The following is a 24,309-nucleotide window of genomic DNA, read 5'->3' as shown; positions in this document are numbered from 1 at the left end:
TAGGTGTAGTGGAAGACTGTTGGCTGTAAGGCTGTGATATAGGTGTAGTGGAAGACTGTTGGCTGTAAGGCTGTGATATAGGTGTAGTGGAAGACTTGGCTGTGATATAAGTGTAGTGGAAGACTGTTGGCTGTAAGGCTGTGATATAGGTGTAGTGGAAGACTGTTGGCTGTAAGGCTGTGATATAGGTGTAGTGGAAGACTGTTGGCTGTAAGGCTGTGATATTGGTGTAGTGGAAGACTGTTGGCTGTAAGGCTGTGATATAGGTGTAGTGGAAGACTGTTGGCTGTAAGGCTGTGATATAGGTGTAGTGGAAGACTTGGCTGTGATATAGGTGTAGTGGAAGACTGTTGGCTGTAAGGCTGTGATATAGGTGTAGAGGAAGACTGTTGGCTGTAAGGCTGTGATATAGGTGTAGTGGAAGACTGTTGGCTGTAAGGCTGTGATATAGGTGTAGTGGAAGACTGTTGGCTGTAAGGCTGTGATATAAGTGTAGTGGAAGACTGTTGGCTGTGATATAGGTGTAGTGGAAGACTGTTGGCTGTGATATAGGTGTGGTGGAAGACTGTTGGCTGTAAGGCTGTGATATAGGTGTAGTGGAAGACTGTTGGCTGTAAGGCTGTGATATAGGTGAAGATAGATCAACTATTCTAATACTCCTTTTCTTTACTTCTCGAATTTAGATGGCAGCGGGGGTTATATGGGTGTTATGAGTCTCTAGTATTTAGATGGCAGCGGGGGTTATATGGGTGTTATGAGTCTATAGTATTTAGATGGCAGCGGGGGTTATATGAGTGTTATGAGTCTAGTATTTAGATGGCAGCGGGGGTTATATGGGTGTTATGAGTCTATAGTATTTAGATGGCAGCGGGGGTTATATGGGTGTTATGAGTCTATAGTATTTAGATGGCAGCGGGGGTTATATGGGTGTTATGAGTCTATAGTATTTAGATGGCAGCGGGGGTTATATGGGTGTTATGAGTCTCTAGTATTTAGATGGCAGCGGGGGTTATATGGGTGTTATGAGTCTATAGTATTTAGCTGGCAGCGGGGGTTATATGAGTGTTATGAGTCTAGTATTTAGATGGCAGCGGGGGTTATGGGTGTTATGAGTCTATAGTATTTAGATGGCAGCGGGGGTTATATGGGTGTTATGAGTCTCTAGTATTTAGATGGCAGCGGGGGTTATATGGGTGTTATGAGTCTCTAGTATTTAGATGGCAGCGGGGGTTATATGGGTGTTATGAGTCTATAGTATTTAGATGGCAGCGGGGGTTATATGGGTGTTATGAGTCTATAGTATTTAGATGGCAGCGGGGGTTATGGGTGTTATGAGTCTATAGTATTTAGATGGCAGCGGGGGTTATATGGGTGTTATGAGTCTCTAGTATTTAGATGGCAGCGGGGGTTATATGGGTGTTATGAGTCTCTAGTATTTAGATGGCAGCGGGGGTTATATGGGTGTTATGAGTCTATAGTATTTAGATGGCAGCGGGGGTTATATGGGTGTTATGAGTCTATAGTATTTAGATGGCAGCGGGGGTTATATGGGTGTTATGAGTCTATAGTATTTAGATGGCAGCGGGGGTTATATGGGTGTTATGAGTCTCTAGTATTTAGATGGCAGCGGGGGTTATATGGGTGTTATGAGTCTATAGTATTTAGATGGCAGCGGGGGTTATATGGGTGTTATGAGTCTATAGTATTTAGATGGCAGCGGGGGTTATGGGTGTTATGAGTCTATAGTATTTAGATGGCAGCGGGGGTTATATGGGTGTTATGAGTCTCTAGTATTTAGATGGCAGCGGGGGTTATATGGGTGTTATGAGTCTCTAGTATTTAGATGGCAGCGGGGGTTATATGGGTGTTATGAGTCTATAGTATTTAGATGGCAGCGGGGGTTATATGGGTGTTATGAGTCTATAGTATTTAGATGGCAGCGGGGGTTATATGGGTGTTATGAGTCTATAGTATTTAGATGGCAGCGGGGGTTATATGGGTGTTATGAGTCTAGTATTTAGATGGCAGCGGGGGTTATATGGGTGTTATGAGTCTCTAGTATTTAGATGGCAGCGGGGGTTATATGGGTGTTATGAGTATAGTATTTAGATGGCAGCGGGGGTTATATGGGTGTTATGAGTCTATAGTATTTAGATGGCAGCGGGGGTTATATGGGTGTTATGAGTCTCTAGTATTTAGATGGCAGCGGGGGTTATATGGGTGTTATGAGTCTATAGTATTTAGATGGCAGCGGGGGTTATATGGGTGTTATGAGTCTCTAGTATTTAGATGGCAGCGGGGGTTATATGGGTGTTATGAGTCTATAGTATTTAGATGGCAGCGGGGGTTATATGGGTGTTATGAGTCTATAGTATTTAGATGGCAGCGGGGGTTATATGGGTGTTATGAGTCTCTAGTATTTAGATGGCAGCGGGGGTTATATGGGTGTTATGAGTCTATAGTATTTAGCTGGCAGAGGGGGTTATATGGGTGTTATGAGTCTCTAGTATTTAGATGGCAGCGGGGGTTATATGGGGGTTATGAGTCTAGTATTTAGATGGCAGCGGGGGTTATATGGGGGTTATGAGTCTATAGTATTTAGCTGGCAGCGGGGGTTATATGTGTGTTATGAGTCTATAGTATTTAGATGGCAGCGGGGGTTATATGGGTGTTATGAGTCTATAGTATTTAGATGGCAGCGGGGGTTATATGGGTGTTATGAGTCTATAGTATTTAGCTGGCAGCGGGGGTTATATGGGTGTTATGAGTCTATAGTATTTAGATGGCAGCGGGGGTTATATGGGTGTTATGAGTCTATAGTATTTAGATGGCAGCGGGGGTTATATGGGTGTTATGAGTCTATAGTATTTAGATGGCAGCGGGGGTTATATGGGTGTTATGAGTCTATAGTATTTAGATGGCAGCGGGGGTTATATGGGTGTTATGAGTCTATAGTATTTAGATGGCAGCGGGGGTTATATGGGTGTTATGAGTCTATAGTATTTAGATGGCAGCGGGGGTTATATGGGTGTTATGAGTCTATAGTATTTAGCTGGCAGCGGGGGTTATATGGGTGTTATGAGTCTCTAGTATTCAGATGGCAGCGGGGGTTATATGGGTGTTATGAGTCTATAGTATTTAGATGGCAGCGGGGGTTATATGAGTGTTATGAGTCTAGTATTTAGATGACAGCGGGGGTTATATGGGGGTTCTGATTCTATAGTATTTAGCTGGCAGCGGGGGTTATATGTGTGTTATGAGTCTATAGTATTTAGATGGCAGCGGGGGTTATATGGGTGTTATGAGTCTATAGTATTTAGATGGCAGCGGGGGTTATATGGGTGTTATGAGTCTATAGTATTTAGCTGGCAGCGGGGGTTATATGGGTGTTATGAGTCTATAGTATTTAGATGGCAGCGGGGGTTATATGGGTGTTATGAGTCTATAGTATTTAGATGGCAGCGGGGGTTATATGGGTGTTATGAGTCTATAGTATTTAGATGGCAGCGGGGGTTATATGGGTGTTATGAGTCTATAGTATTTAGATGGCAGCGGGGGTTATATGGGTGTTATGAGTCTATAGTATTTAGATGGCAGCGGGGGTTATATGGGTGTTATGAGTCTATAGTATTTAGATGGCAGCGGGGGTTATATGGGTGTTATGAGTCTATAGTATTTAGATGGCAGCGGGGGTTATATGGGTGTTATGAGTCTCTAGTATTTAGATGGCAGCGGGGGTTATATGGGTGTTATGAGTCTATAGTATTTAGATGGCAGCGGGGGTTATATGAGTGTTATGAGTCTAGTATTTAGATGGCAGCGGGGGTTATATGGGTGTTATGAGTCTCTAGTATTCAGATGGCAGCGGGGGTTATATGGGTGTTATGAGTCTATAGTATTTAGATGGCAGCGGGGGTTATATGAGTGTTATGAGTCTAGTATTTAGATGGCAGCGGGGGTTATATGAGTGTTATGAGTCTAGTATTTAGATGGCAGCGGGGGTTATATGGGTGTTATGAGTCTCTAGTATTCAGATGGCAGCGGGGGTTATATGGGTGTTATGAGTCTATAGTATTTAGATGGCAGCGGGGGTTATATGAGTGTTATGAGTCTAGTATTTAGATGGCAGCGGGGGTTATATGGGTGTTATGAGTCTCTAGTATTTAGATGGCAGCGGGGGTTATATGGGTGTTATGAGTCTATAGTATTTAGATGGCAGCGGGGGTTATATGAGTGTTATGAGTCTAGTATTTAGATGGCAGCGGGGGTTATATGGGTGTTATGAGTCTCTAGTATTCAGATGGCAGCGGGGGTTATATGGGTGTTATGAATCTATAGTATTTAGATGGCAGCGGGGGTTATATGGGTGTTATGAGTCTATAGTATTTAGATGGCAGCGGGGGTTATATGGGTGTTATGAGTCTATAGTATTTAGATGGCAGCGGGGGTTATATGAGTGTTATGAGTCTAGTATTTAGATGGCAGCGGGGGTTATATGAGTGTTATGAGTCTAGTATTTAGATGGCAGCGGGGGTTATATGGGTGTTATGAGTCTCTAGTATTCAGATGGCAGCGGGGGTTATATGGGTGTTATGAGTCTATAGTATTTAGATGGCAGCGGGGGTTATATGAGTGTTATGAGTCTAGTATTTAGATGGCAGCGGGGGTTATATGGGTGTTATGAGTCTCTAGTATTTAGATGGCAGCGGGGGTTATATGGGTGTTATGAGTCTATAGTATTTAGATGGCAGCGGGGGTTATATGAGTGTTATGAGTCTAGTATTTAGATGGCAGCGGGGGTTATATGGGTGTTATGAGTCTCTAGTATTCAGATGGCAGCGGGGGTTATATGGGTGTTATGAATCTATAGTATTTAGATGGCAGCGGGGGTTATATGGGTGTTATGAGTCTATAGTATTTAGATGGCAGCGGGGGTTATATGGGTGTTATGAGTCTATAGTATTTAGATGGCAGCGGGGGTTATATGGGTGTTATGAGTCTATAGTATTTAGATGGCAGCGGGGGTTATATGAGTGTTATGAGTCTAGTATTTAGATGGCAGCGGGGGTTATATGGGTGTTATGAGTCTATAGTATTTAGATGGCAGCGGGGGTTATATGAGTGTTATGAGTCTAGTATTTAGATGGCAGCGGGGGTTATATGGGTGTTATGAGTCTCTAGTATTTAGATGGCAGCGGGGGTTATATGGGTGTTATGAGTCTATAGTATTTAGATGGCAGCGGGGGTTATATGGGTGTTATGAGTCTATAGTATTTAGATGGCAGCGGGGGTTATATGGGTGTTATGAGTCTATAGTATTTAGATGGCAGCGGGGGTTATATGGGTGTTATGAGTCTATAGTATTTAGATGGCAGCGGGGGTTATATGGGTGTTATGAGTCTCTAGTATTTAGATGGCAGCGGGGGTTATATGGGTGTTATGAGTCTATAGTATTTAGATGGCTGCGGGGGTTATATGGGTGTTATGAGTCTATAGTATTTAGATGGCAGCGGGGGTTATATGGGTGTTATGAGTCTATAGTATTTAGCTCATCTACACATCAAAGTGCCAGCTACTCCACTCTCAGGGGGATGCCAGCCGGGTATTTGTTGCTTCTTTATTTGCCTCAACTCCAATTCTTCCCATGTTCTCTCCACTGGCTCTCTTCTGTACACCTAAATATGACAGATTAAGGACTTCACTTGCATTGTCAAACTTCACACTCAGAAGGGGAATCCAGCCAGGGGATAGTGTTGATTGCTCTGTTATTTGGCTCAACTCCACTCCCTCCGTCTCCTTCCCGCTCTTATTAGCTGCTGTGTGTAAGTAGTCTCCCTGTTGTGTATAGCTAAATATCACTGGCAATACTTTAGTTATGCATCTACAGGCCCGTTATACAGGGTGTTTGAGTCAGTAAGCTATGAACACAGGAATGTGAACCTATGATGGGCTATGCTATGCTTTGTCATACCAACTAAACTATTACTAGAGTACTATTCAATCAAATTAAGTGAGACTATGACTTAATTTTTAAGCTGACACCTCCCCCTGTGTAACTGGTGGGATCTGAACCCCGGTCTCCCACTCAAGAAACCAAGATCTTAACCCTTTTAAGAGCAAGAGGAATTTGCCTCCTGGACCGAGGGTGACACTGATCTTAAGTCGCAGTCACGCGAGTGTGAGTCCCGACTCACCTCCGCTACAATTGGAAGAGAGAGCATTTCCTTGAGTGACTTTTACTGTTTAGCTAATACCTTACTTCGAAGAGAGCGTTGTCTCCTTGACCTTAACCCCTCCCAGAGTTTCTGCTCCTGGAGAACGTGGTTCACCACTTCAGCTACCCGTGCATCCTGGACCTGAAGATGGGCACACGTCAGCACGGGGACGATGCCTCGGAGGAGAAGGCTGCCAGGCAGATGAAGAAGTGTGAACAGAGCACCTCCGCCACCCTGGGGGTACGTGTCTGTGGGATGCAGGTGAGTCCAGGGGTTTTCTATGTCTTTTTAAACTTTAATTCACCTGAAAGTGTAAAGCTCTCTTTTGCAAAGGAGACCTAGCCAAGACAACAGCAAGCATGCCAGCATACAGTGCCTTTGGAAAGTATTCAGACCCCTTTACTTTTTCCACATTTTGTTACGTTACAGCCTTATTCTAAAATTGATTAAATTGTTTTTTCCCCTCATCAATCTACACACAATACCCCATAATGACGAAGCAAAAACAGGTTTTTAGAAATATCAAATTTACATAAGTATTCAGACCCTTTACTCAGTACTTTGTTGAAGCAACTTTGGCAGCGATTACAGCCTCAAGTCTTCTTGGGTATGACGGTAAAAGCTTGGCACACCTGTATTTGGGGAGTTTCTCCCATTCTTCTCTGCAGATCCTCTCAAGCTCTGTCAGGTTGGATGGAGAGCGTCACTGCACAGCTATTTTCAGGTCTCTCCAGAGATGTTAGATCGGGTTCAAGTCCGGGCTCTGGCTGGGCCACTCAAGGACATTCAGAGACTTGTCCCGAAGCCACTCCTGCGTTGTCTTGGCTGTGTGCTTAGAGTCGTTGTCCTGTTGGAAGGTGAACCTTCACCCCAGTCTGAGGTCCTGAGCGCTCTGGAGCAGGTTTTCATCAAGGATCTCTCTGTACTTTGCTCCATTCATCTTTGAATCGATCCTGACTAGTCTCCCAGTCCCTGCTGCTGAAAAACATCCCCACAGCATGATGCTGCCACCACCATGCTTCACCGTAGGGATGCCAGGTTTCCTCCAGACGTGACACTTGGCATTCAGGCCAAAGAGTTAATTCTTGTTTTCATCAGACCAGAGAATCTTGTTTCTCATGGTCTGAGAGTCCTTTAGGTGCCTTTTGGCAAACTCCAAGCGGGCTGTTATGTGCCTTTTACTGAGGAGTGGCTTCCATCTGGCCACTCTACCATAAAGGCCTGATTGGTGGAGTGCTGCAGAGATGGTTGTCTTTCTGGAAGGTTCTCCCATCTCCACAGAGGAACTCTAGAGCTCTGTCAGAATGACCATCAGATTCTTGGTCACCTCACTGACCAAGGCCCTTCTCCCCTGATTGCTCAGTTTGGCCGGGCGGCCATCTCTAGGAAGAATCTTGGTGGTTCCAAACTTCTTCCATTTAAGAATGATGGAGGCCACTGTGTTCTTGGGGACCTTCAATGCTGCAGAAATATTTTGGTACCCTTCCCCAGATCTGTGCATCGACACAATCCTGTCTCGGCGCTCTACGGACAATTCCTTCAACCTCATGGCTTGGTTTTTGCTCTGACATGCACTGTCAACTGTGGGACCTTATATAGACAGGTGTGTGCCTTTTCAAATCATGTCCAATCAATTGAATTTACCACAAGTGGACTTCAATCAAGTTATAGAAACATCAAGGATGATCAATGGAAACAGGATGCACCTGAGCTCAATTTCGAGTCTCATAGCAAAAGGTCTGAATACTTAAGCAAATAAGGTATTTCTGTTTTTTATTTGTTATAAATTCCCAAAAACTTTCTCAAAACCTGTTTTCGCTTTGTCAATATGGGGTATTGTGTGTAGATTGCTGAGAAAAAAATATATTTAATCCATTTTAGAATAAGGCTGTAGCGTAACAAAATATGGGAAAGGTCAAGGGGTCTGAATACTTTCCGAAGGAGCTGTAGGCTACCACTTAGAATGCATGCCCAATGCAGTGCTTCGTTCTACATTGTTTGCTAGTTTGGGTATCAGTAAGGATGGCTTACACAGTAGCTACAGCTCCGTAGATCCCTTACTCCGTAGATCCCTTACTCCCTAGATCCCTTACTCCGTAGATCCCTTACTCCCTAGATCCCTTACTCCGTAGATCCCTTACTCCGTAGATCCCTTACTCCGTAGATCCCTTACGCCGTAGATCCCTTACTCCGTAGATCCCTTACTCCGTAGATCCCTTACTCCGTAGATCCCTTACTCCGTAGATCCCTTACTCCGTATCTCTTCATATTGATTCTACTAACACCTGGGCTGACACAGAGATCCCACAACAGGAAGCCGAGCAGGACAGGAGGGATACTGAGTATCCTATCAAGTTAGAAACAAGAGACAACTGGGACATACTGCACTTTATTGCCCATTCGGTTGGAACTGAATTTCACCTTCCTCCTTGATCCCAACACCCCCAGACACACACACACACACACACACACACACACACACACACACACCACGAATTCCAGAGGGATGGACGGCGTGATTGTCTGTTCACAATGTAGCGCCTGTAACACTAGCAGGGACAATGGCCCCCAGCATTGATCCCAACGTCCAGCTTCAGAAGGCCTCCTCTCCTCCTCCATTTGTATGGTTTTGTTCTCTCTCTCTCCCCCATAAATCAGAATGACTCACCATGTTCTGTTGTGTTTTTCTGTCCCCCCCTCTGTGTTCTGTTTTAATGGTACAGGTCTAACCTCTGTACTCTCTGTCTGCATCCCAAATGGCACCCTATTCCCTCCGTAGTGCACTACCCCTATGTGCCCTGGTCAAAAGTAGTGCACTTTGTAGGGAATAGGGTGTCATTTGGGACGGAGCCTCTGTGTGTTGTGTAGTACCGGGTGTAACCTCTTATCTCTGTGTTTTATGGTCCAGGTATATCCTCTTATCTCTGTGTTCTATGGTCCAGGTATATCCTCTTATCTCTGTGTTTTATGGTCCAGGTATATCCTCTTATCTCTGTGTTCTATGGTCCAGGTATATCCTCTTATCTCTGTGTTCTATGGTCCAGGTATATCCTCTTATCTCTGTGTTCTATGGTCCAGGTATATCCTCTTATCTCTGTGTTTTATGGTCCAGGTATATCCTCTTATCTCTGTGTTTTATGGTCCAGGTATATCCTCTTATCTCTGTGTTCTATGGTCCAGGTATATCCTCTTATCTCTGTGTTTTATGGTCCAGGTATATCCTCTTATCTCTGTGTTTTATGGTCCAGGTATATCCTCTTATCTCTGTGTTCTATGATCCAGGTATATCCTCTTATCTCTGTGTTTTATGGTCCAGGTATATCCTCTTATCTCTGTGTTCTATGGTCCAGGTATATCCTCTTATCTCTGTGTTCTATGGTCCAGGTATATCCTCTTATCTCTGTGTTCTATGGTCTAGGTATATCCTCTTATCTCTGTGTTTTATGGTCCAGGTATATCCTCTTATCTCTGTGTTTTATGGTCCAGGTATATCCTCTTATCTCTGTGCTCTATGGTCCAGGTATATCCTCTTATCTCTGTGTTCTATGATCCAGGTGTATCCTCTTATCTCTGTGTTCTTTGGTCCAGGTGTAACCTCACATCTGTGGTTCTATGGTCCAGGTGTAACCTGTTTCTCTGTGGTTCTATGGTCCAGGTGTAACCTCTGTTCTCTCTGTGGTTCTATGGTCCAGGTGTAACCTCTGTTCTCTCTGTGGTTCTATGGTCCAGGTGTAACCTCTGTTCTCTCTGTGGTTCTATGGTCCAGGTGTAACCTCTGTTCTCTCTGTGGTTCTATGGTCCAGGTGTAACCTCTGTTCTCTCTGTGGTTCTATGGTCCAGGTGTACCAGATGGACACGGGCCACTATCTGTGCAGGAACAAGTACTACGGCCGCAGCCTGTCCATCGAGGGCTTCCGCCATGCCCTCTACCAGTTCATGCACAACGGGACGTCGCTCAGGAAGGATCTGTTTGAGCCCATGCTGTGTAAGCTACGCAGCCTGAAGGCCGTTCTTGAGAGACAGACCACCTACCGTTTCTACTCCTCCTCCCTGCTCATCATCTATGAGGGGAAGGAGCCTGAGCTGGCCCACGTCTGGCAGAAAGCACCACAGGAAACCTGGCAGCAGAAAGCATCACCACCACAGGCCCCGGCAGAGCCCTGGGAAAACCAGAAACCACCAGCACCACAGCCAGCAGCTGAGGTGCCCTCAGAGAAGGAGGTGGTGGTCAACCCAGGGGTAGGAATCCAAGGTGTCCAAGGACTGGGGTTAGGAGTGAGGCTCCAAGGTGTCCAAGGACCGGGGTTAGGAGTGAGGCTCCAAGGTGTCCAAGGACCGGGGTTAGGAGTGAGGCTCCAAGGTGTCCAAGGACCGGGGTTAGGAGTGAGGCTCCAAGGTGTCCAAGGACCGGGGTTAGGAGTGGGGCTCCAAGGTGTCCAAGGACCGGGGTTAGGAGTGAGGCTCCAAGGTGTCCAAGGACCGGGGTTAGGAGTGAGGCTCCAAGGTGTCCAAGGACCGGGGTTAGGAGTGGGGCTCCAAGGTGTCCAAGGACCGGGGTTAGGAGTGAGGCTCCAAGGTGTCCAAGGACCGGGGTTAGGAGTGAGGCTCCAAGGTGTCCAAGGACCGGGGTTAGGAGTGAGGCTCCAAGGTGTCCAAGGACCGGGGTTAGGAGTGAGGCTCCAAGGTGTCCAAGGACCGGGGTTAGGAGTGGGGCTCCAAGGTGTCCAAGGACCGGGGTTAGGAGTGAGGCTCCAAGGTGTCCAAGGACCGGGGTTAGGAGTGGGGCTCCAAGGTGGAGTCCTCCAAGGGGCCCATGGACCGGGGTTAGGTGTGGGGCTCCAAGGTGGAGTCCTCCAAGGTGTCCAAGGACTGGGGTTAGGAGTGGGGCTCCAAGGTGGAGTCCTCCAAGGTGTCCAAGGACCGGGGTTAGGAGTGGGGCTCCAAGGTGTCCAAGGACCGGGGTTAGGAGTGAGGCTCCAAGGTGTCCAAGGACCGGGGTTAGGAGTGAGGCTCCAAGGTGTCCAAGGACCGGGGTTAGGAGTGGGGCTCCAGGGTGGAGTCCTCCAAGGGGCCCATGGACTGACAGAAGCCCCTCTCCAGCCCCTCCAGCTGCCCCAGGCTGTACCATCTCCACCAGAATGCCCCCCCACCCCCACCACTCCACAGCCACAGCAGCCCCACCATGCGCCTCTCCTGCCCCCTCCACCTCTGCCCTCAGACCCCCACGCCCCCTCTCCCCCGCTACCATGCCCCTCCAGCCCTAGCTTAAGTGTGGACGTCCGCATGATAGACTTTGCCCACAGCACCTTCAAAGGTTTCCGTGACGACCAGACAGTGCACGACGGGCCGGATCGGGGCTACGTGTTTGGACTGGAGAGCCTCATCAAGATCCTGGAGGGCCTCAGGGAGGAGAACCTGTAGCAGCCGAACCTGGGACTGCGTCTCAAATGGATGGAAACCTCTATTCCCTATATAGTGCACAACTTTTGACCAGGGCCCACAGGGTGTTAGCGTGTCTTCTTCCTCTTGAAAAAATAAGTTACAAAATAAAACCCAGGCTGCTTCCAAAAAAGGCACCTATTCCTATAAGGATCGTGTGAAAAGTAAAGTACTATGTAGGGATTGGCGTGCCATTTGGAACGTACCAAACATCATTCAGGAGAAGGAAAGCTGTACATGACACATCTTCATCCTCCCTCTTCAGATGTCCTCCTCCCCACTACCCTATCCTCAATTATTCTATTTTGGAGAAAACAGGAAACAAAAATAAAGAAAGAAACCGTGAGACGTTTTGGAGAAAGAAAAGCACATTATTAATCTGTAATAATGAGGACCTGATGGAGCAGTGATCTGTAATAATGAGGACCTGATGGAGCAGTGATCTGTAATAATGAGGACCTGATGGAGCAGTGATCTGTAATAATGAGGACCTGATGGAGCAGTGATCTGTAATAATGAGGACCTGATGGAGCAGTGATGTGTAATAATGAGGACCTGATGGAGCAGTGATCTGTAATAATGAGGACCTGATGGAGCAGTGATCTGTAATAATGAGGACCTGATGGAGCAGTGATCTGTAATAATGAGGACCTGATGGAGCAGTGATCTGTAATAATGAGGACCTGATGGAGCAGTGATGTGTAATAATTAGGATCTGATGGAGCAGTGATGTGTAATAATGAGGACCTGATGGAGCAGTGATCTGTAATAATGAGGACCTGATGGAGCAGTGATCTGTAATAATGAGGACCTGATGGAGCTGTGATGTGTATTCATAAGGATCTGACGGAGCAGTGATGGAATGGATGGAAGGCCGCTGTATGTCTATGCTACTGTCTGACAGTAAAGGTGAAAGGTTGTGACCTTAAACTGTAAAGGACAATCCTTTCTGACTGTTGTGCTCCTCCTAGATTAGAGACACGTGAGAAACTTAAAGGGAGCATCTACAGCCCTGTGTGTATCCTATTAATCATCCTGGACAGAAATGGCTGCCATTCCTCTGAGGGAAACATAAAAAGGGCAATGTCTGCCTTGTGGGTTTGTCGCCACTGTGTGGCCAACTGAAGTATTGCATTGAAGAAAGGCACAGGATGAGGTCAGGGTTTGGTTTTGAAGGTAGCGCAGCCACTGCTCAGAGCAAGGCCAGGTCCTGTCTCTGTCCCAAATGGCATCCTTATTCCCTTTATAGTGCACTACTTTTGACCAGGGCCCATAGGGAAACCCATAGGTCTCTGGTCAAAAGTAGTGCACTATATAGGAGATGGGTGCCATTTGGGACATATCCCTGTCTCTGCTGTGGGACTGGTAGAGAGACTGAAGTGGGGGGGGGGGGGGACTTAGCTAAATCTCCATACAGCTGTATTCCTATCAGGGGTTTAATAAATGTGCAGCTTTGCTTACACGGTGATGTTTGTCATGAAAACGTTACTGTGAAGAAAGCAAGGGTTAATATATACTTGGCCCTACTTCTTAATAAGAGGTTGAAAAATACATAAAACCCAGGGCACCTCCGAAATGGCACCCTATTCCCTATCTAGTGCATTACTTTTGATCAGAGCCTTATGGGTATCCCTGGTCAAAAGTAGTGCACTACATAATGGACTAGGCCCCAGCCTTCAGGCTTCAATTGAAATACAACACAGCTCACATGGTCATCTAATTTATTAAAAGTCAAAGTTTTATTATGTTGCTTTTTATAGTTAGTATCTCTTATTCCTTAGAGCCAACGACCGTTTCATTTAAAGGTATCCAACTCATTTTCGAACGTTGCTATGGGCACAGCCAAACAACGGAAGTGAATTAGTTGACTTCCGCTTTACTTCCCTACCGCGGTGCGCCAATTGGCAAACTTGACAGAGTCATTTATTTGAGTCAAAGAGATTAAAAGTCAAGTAAACAAGTATAAGTGTAATGTTATATTATATTATTGAATTCAAGTTCGCTAACGTTAGCTATACCTACTAGTAGGCTAGTTCTGTTGTGATAATAACGTTAGCTAGACCTACTAGTAGGCTAGTTCTGTTGTGGCAGAGTTAAGGCCCGGGCCATCCACCAAGCCAATAACTATAATGATAAACTATAGGCTACATAACTTGAAAACGTTGGTGAGCATTCTCACTAGAGGGAAGTTTGTTTTTCGTTCTACAGTCCTACACATGTCAATCAACGGATCAACGCATCCTACTGCAAGCCGCTATTAATAAAGTGGTAACACAGGACCATTCAGTGTTTTCAGGGTGTTTATTGTCATAGTGACAACTGCAAATAATAGGCTACTTTAATGTACATGTCTGCCTAATGAAAAACAATATAGTAACTAGTATTTAAATGTAGCAATTCAACAACAAACGCTGTTTAGCCTGCACATATTTTACAGCATGTCATCATTGCCTCATTGCTCAAGTAGTTTGCAAGTGATTTCCATTTATCTAATGGTTGTCAATGCCTTTGGGTCTTTTTCACTGTTTTCACTCATCTCTGTATGTCCTGTGTAACTATTTGCAATGCATCAGTGCAACAATGTTCTCACGCGGCCAAAAGTGATCACAACAATGCATCAAAAGCCTGCCGTTTTTAATGCATATTCATGTCTCTCCTCAACTTTTCCCAACATGCATTTTCAATGATCTAGGCCTGTTTTACATTCAGCAATTAGCAAGAGCAAGCCTGCTTCTTTCCCCGAATAGGCTATTAGGCCTAGTATAAAAAAAGGAATCAAAATAAATATCCTGTAGCTTTTGTAGCCTCTAGCTTTTCCTGGCATTTCACGAGAAGAGGAAAATGCTTGCGTAGCCGATAGCCTGTTGCGCACAGGAACAGCTGGAAGGAAGAGAGAGGCTAGTGAAGTGGAGCCGAAGTAAGAAGCAAAATATTAGCTAGATATTAGGGCTATAGGCTAAATATTTACCTGCCAAAGTGCAAGAAAAATCAGTTAACAGATTATGAAATTGCAGATCCGTAGTGCGTCCCTCCAGGCTGTGCTCTGTGGTCCCTGGGCACGCAAAGCTTCACTATTGACTAGTCCTACGTTTTTCGACAATAGCATTATTCTACCTGGGCTACAACAACATTGTATTATTGTTTATCAAGTGAGTACACCATTTTTGTCCATAGGCTGTATTGATCTAGGCTAATTTGAATAACCGCTCACACTCCTGTTTTGTTTCCTGCCGAAATAACGGAGTAGCCTACAGCCTGATAACGCAACCGTCTGGGTCTATTCTCGACCGTTTAGCCGGTCCAGAAAGGTACACTAGCAGGCCACTCATATGGCGTAGGGCTGTTTTGTCAGGGTGTAACCCGGTGTTGAGATATGCCGACTATAGGAAAATATGGGCTTCTCCTTTCCAACTCCCCGCCCGTTAATGCAGTAGGCTATTTTACATTCAGCAAGCGTGCATTTCTCCTCCCAATAGGATATCAGTAGACTAAAGAAAATATTTCTAAATAAATAAATGACCAACAAGCTTTTGTAGTCTCGCTTTTCCTGGGACTCTACAAGATTTAAGAGGAATAGCCGTGTCAGCGGAGAGGCCAGGTGCGTCATTACGCAACAGAACAACGAAGGACAGACAGGCTCCAGATGTAGCCTGTAGCCAAAGTAAGAAGCGTATTCATATTAACCCATAATTCATAAGCTCGATGTTAGGTTTAATACTGCAGTGAATATCCAGTTAATTTACACAGCGAAAGAAACAATTGTTTCGTAGGTTAGATAGCCTACACTGTGCGCTCCCTCCCAGTCCCCGGGTAGGCCTACACAGCTCCAAAAGCTACCCTTTTGTTTTTGTATTTGTATTTATTAAGGATCCCCATTACTCTTCCTGGGGTCATGCAACATTAAGGCAGTTATATACATTTTAAAATATTACATGACGTTATATTTCACAACACTTTATCCAATACATTTAGTGTGTTCCCTCAGGCCACTACTTGTCAGTATTTTAGGGACAAGAAATGTATCCTACCTAGGATGAAACAACACAACGTAATGAAGAATGTTATTGTTTTCAAGTGAGTATAAAACTAGTCTAAGCTGTAAACTGCATTGAATAGCCTATGTCATTTGAATAACTGCTCAAAAGCCTGCCGTTTTGAATACATATTCATTTCGAAATAACTGCAACTAACCTGCCTGATTGGGAAACCATTTGGAACAGTTATGGGTTTGTTCTCGGTAGTTTAGCCTACAAGGTCCAGGCACATTATCAGGACAGTAATATGGTGTATTTTGTCATGACGTATCAGCTAACAGGAACATGCTAATGCAGGGATTTCCAGTGGCGCGCATATGAATTATGATAATGTTCGAGTGCGGAGGAAGTTGTATCCATGGTTTCAGCGTTTGGCTTCCGGTGTTTTAAAAGCGTTCGAAAATGAGGTGGATATAATATTATTATTTGAATATTTTCTTTGCTTATTTCTCTTCATCACTCCCTCCCTCTACCAGTCTGGTAGTTAGGCCCGCCCAGGTATACCATTGGGGCATTGTATAACACGTATCCTTTAGTCCAGACTCCTTGATGCCCCTCCCTGTTTTACAAACAAAGCCTTTCTTTCATTTTATGATCCTGAAAAGATACAATCTCTTTCCTTTTTAATTTGCACTGTAGAAGGTGTATTGAAAGCATCAAAAGCATGATATTTTCTTCTTTTTATACTACTAGTTTTCTTTTGGGGCGGTTCAATCACGTCAAGGGCCAGACTAGAAACAACTCTACAGACCTGGGTTCAAATAGTATTCAAAGTAATTTTAAATACACTGCTCAAAAAAAAGGGAACACTTAAACAACACAATGTAACTCCAAGTCAATCACACTTCTGTGAAATCAAACTGTCCACTTAGGAAGCAACACTGATTGACAATACATTTCACATGCTGTTGTGCAAATGGAATAGACAACAGGTGGAAATTATAGGCAATTAGCAAGACACCCCCAATAAAGGACTGGTTTTGCAGGTGGTGACCACAGACCACTTCTCAGTTACTATGCTTCCTGGCTGATGTTTTGGTCACTTTTGAATTCTGGCGGTGCTTTCACTCTAGTGGTAGCATGAGACGGAGTCTACAACCCACACAAGTGGCTCAGGTAGTGCAGCTCATCCAGGATGAGCTGCAATGGCACAATGCGAGCTGTGGCAAGAAGGTTTGCTGTGTCTGTCAGCGTAGTGTCCAGAGCATGGAGGCGCTACCAGGAGACAGGCCAGTACATCAGGAGACGTGGAGGAGGCCGTAGGAGGGCAACAACCCAGCAGCAGGACTGCTACCTCCGCCTTTGTGCAAGGAGGAGCAGGCGGAGCACTGCCAGAGCCCTGCAAAATGACCTCCAGCAGGCCACAAATGTGCATGTGTCTGCTCAAACGGTCAGAAACAGACTCCATGAGGGTGGTATGAGTGCCCGACGTCCACAGGTGGGGGTTGTGCTTACAGCCCAACACCGTACAGGACGTTTGGCATTTGCCAGAGAACACCAAGATTGGCAAATTCGCCACTGGCGCCCTGTGCTCTTCACAGATGAAAGCAGGTTCACACTGAGCACGTGACAGACGTGACAGAGTCTGGAGACGCCGTGGAGAACGTTCTGCTGCCTGCAACATCCTCCAGCATGACCGGTTTGGCGGTGGGTCAGTCATGGTGTGGGGTGGCATTTCTTTGGGGGGCCGCACAGCCCTCCATGTGCTCGCCAGAGGTAGCCTGACTGCCATTAGGTACCGAGATGAGATCCTCAGACCCCTTGTGAGACCATATGCTGGTGCGGTTGGCCCTGGGTTCCTCCTAATGCACGACAATGCTAGACCTCATGTGGCTGGAGTGTGTCAGCAGTTCCTGCAAGAGGAAGGCATTGATGCTATGGACTGGCCCGCCCGTTCCCCAGACCTGAATCCAATTGAGCACATCTGGGACATCATGTCTCGCTCCATCCACCAACGCCACGTTGCACCACAGACTGTCCAGGAGTTGGCGGATGCTTTAGTCCAGGTCTGGGAGGAGATCCCTCAGGAGACCATCCGCCACCTCATCAGGAGCATGCCCAGGCGTTGAAGGGAGGTCATACAGGCACGTGGAGGCCACACACACTACTGAGCCTCATTTTGACTTGATTTAAGGACATTACATCAAAGTTGGATCAGCCTGTAGTGTGGTTTTCCACTTTAATTTTGAGGGTGACTCCAAATCCAGACCTCCATGGGTTGATACATTTTGATTTCCATTGATAATTTTTGTGTGATTTTGTTGTCAGCACATTCAACTATGTAAAGAAAAAAACTATTTAATAAGATTATTTCATTCATTCAGATCTAGGATGTGTTATTTTAGTGTTCCCTTTATTTTTTTGAGCAGTGTACTTTTAGCTGGGTTTGATTGAAAAATAAAATAAAACCCAGGGTATGTCCGAAATTGCACCCTATTCCCTTGCTAAATGTAACCACCAATAGAATAGTATCAAAACTGCAAATCCCGCCTATGACCTGGCACTCCAGGCAAGCAGGCTAAAGCGAACGCTCAAAGTATTTGAAAGATTGTGGTATCTGACCCCAGGTCTGCTCCTCTCTCCCACCACCGATACACAGTGGACCCTTGTTCTCCATTTTAGCATTATGTAGCAGAACGATAGTAGAGACTCCGCTCCTCCACCACTCTCTCACCCTCTTCTTCTCCCGTGTCCTCCCTCTGTTCCTCAGCCCACTCACCATGGAGGGAGAGAGTCTGTCAGTCTAGTGTCAGTCAGTTGGGTTAGGATGTCTCGCTCTGTGTAGATTGGTTTGAACAATGTCGCACTGTAGCCATAAGTCACTTTGCTAAAATTAATGTGGATTATTTTTCTTCTTCTCTGCTCTGGCACGATGCAGGTCTCGTCTTAGTTTAATATCTTTGACAGGGTTGCAAAAATCTGGTAAGTTAATCAAAATTCCCAGATTTTCCACAAATCCCGGTTGGAAGATTCACGGAATCAGAGGATGGAATAAGTAGGAAATCCAGAATCATCCTATCAGGATTTCTGGAAAACCTGGGAATTTTGGGAACGTTACCAGAACTTTGCTACCCTACTCTGACAACAAAGCACTAGGATGCTATAATATCATATTTTTACATCTAACTAATATTCTCTACTGCTACACAAGCACATAAACTGACTTGGATGTGGGCAGAACTGTAAAAGCTCTCAATAATTTCGACACATGCAATCAATGTTGGAAAACAGACACTGTTGAATTACTGGATCTCTATTGGTTTAGAGATGTATCTGTCTACTACATGCATGCTGATTTCTATTCTGATTCTAGAACCAATTCTATTTGTGTTTCTATGTGTGCTCCCTAGTTCTGGACATTTGGCATTATGGAGAAAATAGTCTCCTGAAAAAGTCACAATTCCATTTCACAACTGTTAAAAGTTGTGTTGTCGTCTTCTTACCCCCAGCGTTCCAAACTCATTCGTATTTATTGAAGACCTTTTCTTCAAACTCTTATTCAAATGGAAAAAATATGATAATGGAATTTCCACCTGTGGGGAAGGAGGCCTCTTTATCAGTCTACTTGGCAGGGCTTTGTAATGTGTTGTCCAAAAATACATTGTTCGGGTTGATTAACCTGGAAAAAATGCTTTGGAGGAACAAAATAGTCTTAGGTGGAAGGAAAAAATTATTTCAAGATGCCCAAAGATATGTATTTTCAAAGTAGCTTGCTAGACATACTTTACTATCTTCCAAAAACGGGAAATAGTGTTATTTTAATTTGTTTTAACCTTTTAAAAACGGGGCATTTGTCTTAAATGAAGTATGTTAAAGGAAAAGAGCACTGCAGTGAAACAAACCACAAAACTTGCGCTGTGCCAGAGACAAAGATTGCGTTCCAAATGCCACCCTCTTCCCACTATATAATAGTGCACAACTTTTGACTTGAGCCCTATGGGTCTTTGGTCAAATGTATGGCCCTATGAAGGGGATAGGGTGTCGTTGTGGACTCATCCAAAGATTAAGGAATAATAATCTGAAAGTAATAAAAGAGGGAAAGAAGAATCCACAAGTCTATAAAGGGATCTGGAAGAAGAAGTGGTGGAAGTTATTTGTCTTTCATAGATCTGAGAAATTACTTGTAGAAGAAAAAATATATTACCCCAAAAGTATCTTTTTCCGTTGTTGTTGCATGGATGGATATTTTTTTACGAATTATAATGACATCTTTATGACAATTTTGAATGTGCGCTATAAAACAATTTATTTAAGAAATAAATATTGGTGTTGTTTTTGTCTGTTTGCTTGCTTTATTTGTATTTTATTCATATTATCTAGTCTCTGAAAATCTCAGACCTAGGGAAACCGCACTAGTGTGTGCTGGAACATTGTTAATGTGGGAGGCAACCCGTCTGCCTAGGGAGACTATGTACTATCTAAAAAGGTTGCAGACACACACACTTAGCAGCCTGTATATCCTCAAAGAGCAAGCAGGGGTGACGGCGGCAAGAAGAAACGAACAAGGAAGAAACCTTCAGAGGAACCAGACTCCAGCGGGCGAAAGTTGCATCCACCGGCTGTGAACATTCATAATTAGTGGACTGTTACATACTGTACTTGACTTGTCCCTGTTTGACTTCACCAACCTAATCAAGTGATTTGAAATTGTCTCGACATTACATGGGACTATTTTAGTCTTATATCTATAATGAATGCATTTATGCAACAACATTTGGTATTATAAAAAAAATAAGTGTACCCGTTTTTATTGTGGCTGTGTCTAGTGTTGGGGGAAGCTACTGTGAAAATATAGTTTACCAAGCTACCAATTACTTCACACTGGAAGAAGTTAAGCTACACTAAAGAAACATTTTGGTCACTTAACTCAAGTTAATTTGGATGTAATGAACAACTTTTTCAAACTACTTCGTGAAAAATTATACCTAAATCTGAAAAGTAATAGACTACAAATTGCAGATCACTCTGGAGTCAGATGTTAACAGAATGTGTGATTTTGCCTATTAAACACAAAAACTATTTTTCAAGTGAGAATCAGGCAGGTCTGATGCCGAAAAAGAAAGGAAATGCTTGCCTACTTTACCCATATTTTATGCAAAAAGAGTACTAGTGTCTAGTTCCTGTAGTTAGCTACACCACTACAAGGCAAAAAAAAACGAATTAACTACTTAAAACACTACCAACATTTGAATTTAGTTCAACTATCACCAAGCTACGGCAAAATCTAATTAAATTACTAGTTGAACTAGGTACAGCTAATTTATTTCGCTACTCCCCAACCAATTATATACGTGTATTCACTAGATGACTGACAAGGGGCGCTGTTCTGAAGTCACCGTCCGCCATTATGATGCTCCTCATAAGAACCAGGCTCCATAGGAATCTACAGTATATCAATGTAATGTTTCAAGGACAAAAATAAATGTAAGTATTTATTTGTTGTAGTGAGGACTGCAACATAAGAACTCTATAAAACATTCTAAAACTTTTTTATATTTTAAATGTTTATTGACAAACGATAGGCGTCTGTTCAGTTCATACAATACTATGTATTGTTTAAAAAAACATGTATCTACCAAAACCTGTAGAAATGAAAACCTGTAGCTAGATAGGTCACCTCTCTACACTACAAAGCAATACAATGTTGATCGCTGTAATGCAAAGCTGGAGAATTGAATGCATTCAATGTTATTGAATATTGTTTTCAATATTGCTGACCAATTTAAGATCAATCTGATGTAAAGTTACTCCCCCATGAAGACAGTAAAAAGAAATGTCAAGATCAATAAATGACTCTTTGTACAATAAACCTAGGAACTGGTTCACTAGTGAGCCTGTAAAAATCACTGGGTTCACTGGTGACCTTTTGTATACATCATGTCATCATTGTTGCCAGGTCTAGCTAAAATATCTAGCCCAATGAGCACTCAAAACCTGCCCACAAGGCCTGAAAACTAGCCCCTCCCCCAAAAATGTTTTGCAGCAAGAGAGGAGTTGCCACATTTATCCAAAGAACCCTTTTCCCATAACGATATGGAGCGAATTATCGACATAATTTGTAATGACGTAGGCTAAGAAGCAAAATTAGGTTTGGCTCCCGAGTGGCGCAGTGGTCTATGGCACTGCATCTCAGTGCTTGAGGTGTCACTACAGACCCCCTGGTTCGATTCCAGGCTGTATCACAACCGGCCGTGATTGGGAGTCCCATAGGGCGGCGCACAATTGGCTCAGCGTCGTCCGGGTTTGGCCGGTGTAGACCGTCATTGTAAATAAGAATTTGTTCTTAACTGACTTGCCTAGTTAAATAAATAAAAAATAAATAAAAATAACCCTTAGCCGTGGTACATATACCACAAACCCCTGAGGTGCCTTAATGCTATTATAAACTGGTTACCAACGTAATTAGAACAGTATAAATACATTTGTCATACCCATGGTACACTGTCTGATATACCACGTCTTTCAATCAATCAGCATTCAGGGCTCCAACCACCCAGTTTCTAATTAAGCAATAAGGGGGTGTGGTATATATTTTTATTTAACTAGGCGAGTCAGTTAAGAACAAATTCTTATTTACAATGACAGCCTACACCAGCCAAACCCGGGCCAATTGTGCGCCGCCCCTATGGGACTCCCAATCACGGCCAGTTGTGATACAGCCTGGAATCTAACCAGGATGTCTGTAGTGACGCCTCAAGCGCTGAGCCTTACACCGCTGCGCCACTCAGCCAATATACCAAGGCTAATGGCTGTTCTTAGGCACAACCAACATAATTAGAGCATTCAGGGCTCGAACTACCCAGTTTATAATTGTACATAAATCCAGTTTGCGCATGTGCATAACTATAGATCAATCCGACAGGAGAGTTTGGGTGATAAAAGTTGGACAGAGGCTCTCGATCTCTCCCGAGTGGCGCAGCGGTCTAAGGCACTGCATCTCAGTGCTTGAGGTGTCACTACAGACTCACAGGTTCAATTCCAGGCTGTATCACAACCGGCTGTGATTGGGAGTCCCATAGGGCAGCGCACAATTGGCCCAGCGTTGGCCGTCATTGTAAATAAGAATTTGTTCTAAACTGACTTGCCTAGTTAAATAAATAAAATAAAAAATCTCTGTGCAAAAAACACTTGGACGAACTTCAAAAAAGGAATGTTATATTCTGCCATTCTTATGTGCCAGATGTTAACTACATTTAGTAATGAATAAATTGGCTACATTTCCTTAAATTGACAATTCTATGAATTGTCTTGAGGAAGTTCTACATTTACACAGTCCCTGTTAGCAAAAGGTGTCAGCTAGAGATGACCTGCAGGAGCATGCAGGGATTTGGACTCTTGCATGACGTCTACTTTGATACTAATTAGCATTTTCGAATCTGAGCGTAAATCAAGCTGTATATATTGATAAAAGTCACCTTGTCCGAGATAAAATGTATATGGTTATCAAAACGTCAGCCAGAGTAAACCTACACAAAACACAGCCCTTATTTTAAGTGATTCTAAAATGAATGGTGGAAAAACAATTGGGAAAATTTCCCTGTTTGACCGCTAGGTTTTATGGGTATTATGACACTGCCACTGTGGGGCTCTATACTGACAAGATACACGTCTCTCCGCCCTATCAATAGGAGTGGTTGTCCACAAAGCAGCATGGCAGGCTGTCTAGCGCCCGCCAATCCTTTCTTTGGATTGGTGGATACATCTCATTATTGTAATTATTTTTTGAATATTCGATGAGGGTTGTTGACGTCAACCGCATGAATTCAATGGAGAGAGAGTCTACGCTACTAGCCTCATGACATGAATATTCATATCCATCTCGAGACAACTCCGATATAAAGTGTTTTTTCTCCAAGTTGCCAGGATGTCACGTGTCCTACTTATATCAGTACACTCATAACAACTTAAACATTATGAAACTTCTATTAGATCAAATAAACCTCACGTAGCAAGTAAGCCATTAATTTTTTTGTTGACCAAATTCGACACTCTCATTGACCTCCACACAAAAACTCCTTGCTTGGTGGGAGAAACAATTCCACCTGCTGGCGGGAGAGTTGGGCCTCTCTCTTCCTCTTCCTCTTCCTCTCTGTTACCACTCAAAACGCGCCCATTATGACACCTCAGACGTTGACCACCTATCATGTTGTGCCATTTTGGGGGTCCCAATCACTGTCGTTTACTCACATATTGTGGTAAATGTTATGTTTTGCAGGTTGTCGATGTTTGTTTGCATGTCCATTCACTTAAATAAACAATATTGTAAGACAAAAATGTATATAAATAAAAACAGTGCCATTTTGACAGCACTTCCTAGCCACGTTGTTTTTCTCTGATTGGTCAAAAATAAAAAGGGGCGCGGCCAAAAAAAGGATTTGAGACATTTATTTGTATTTATTTTTCTATTATCGGCTAGGGTTGCTAATAAAAGGCAAAGTAAAACGCATGTTTGGATATCATGATAAAACAATGCACTCCTATAGTCTCAAATAATTCACATTATATTCACATTTATGCATTTTGAGCCACACCGGCAAAAGGTGAAGGGCATCTTTTATTCCAATGTTCCTTGACGTTACGAGTTGTAGTCGAAAGGCATTGTGGTCTAGATCCGCCCACTC

At 44.0% G+C, this 24,309-nt stretch overlaps 1 protein-coding gene across 1 annotated transcript in view; it reads left to right on the top strand.

Moving 5' to 3' along the window:
- The window catches only part of LOC311134184 (uncharacterized protein), a 96,195-nt gene extending 82,259 nt beyond the window's left edge, over positions 1–13,936 (top strand). The window contains exons 5-6 of the mRNA XM_084167797.1: positions 6,301–6,476; positions 10,056–13,936. Of these exons, the coding sequence (XP_084023923.1) occupies positions 6,301–6,476; positions 10,056–11,636 (1,757 nt within the window). The 3' untranslated portion in view covers positions 11,637–13,936. The remainder of the gene's footprint in view (positions 1–6,300; positions 6,477–10,055) is intronic.
- Positions 13,937–24,309: the final 10,373 nt, after the last annotated feature.

This window comes from Coregonus lavaretus, assembly GCF_964263955.1.
Source record: "Coregonus lavaretus genome assembly, chromosome: 8".
NCBI lineage: Eukaryota > Metazoa > Chordata > Actinopteri > Salmoniformes > Salmonidae > Coregonus > Coregonus lavaretus.
Note: the sequence above shows the minus strand (reverse complement) of the source record. Positions and strands in the feature narration are given on the sequence as shown.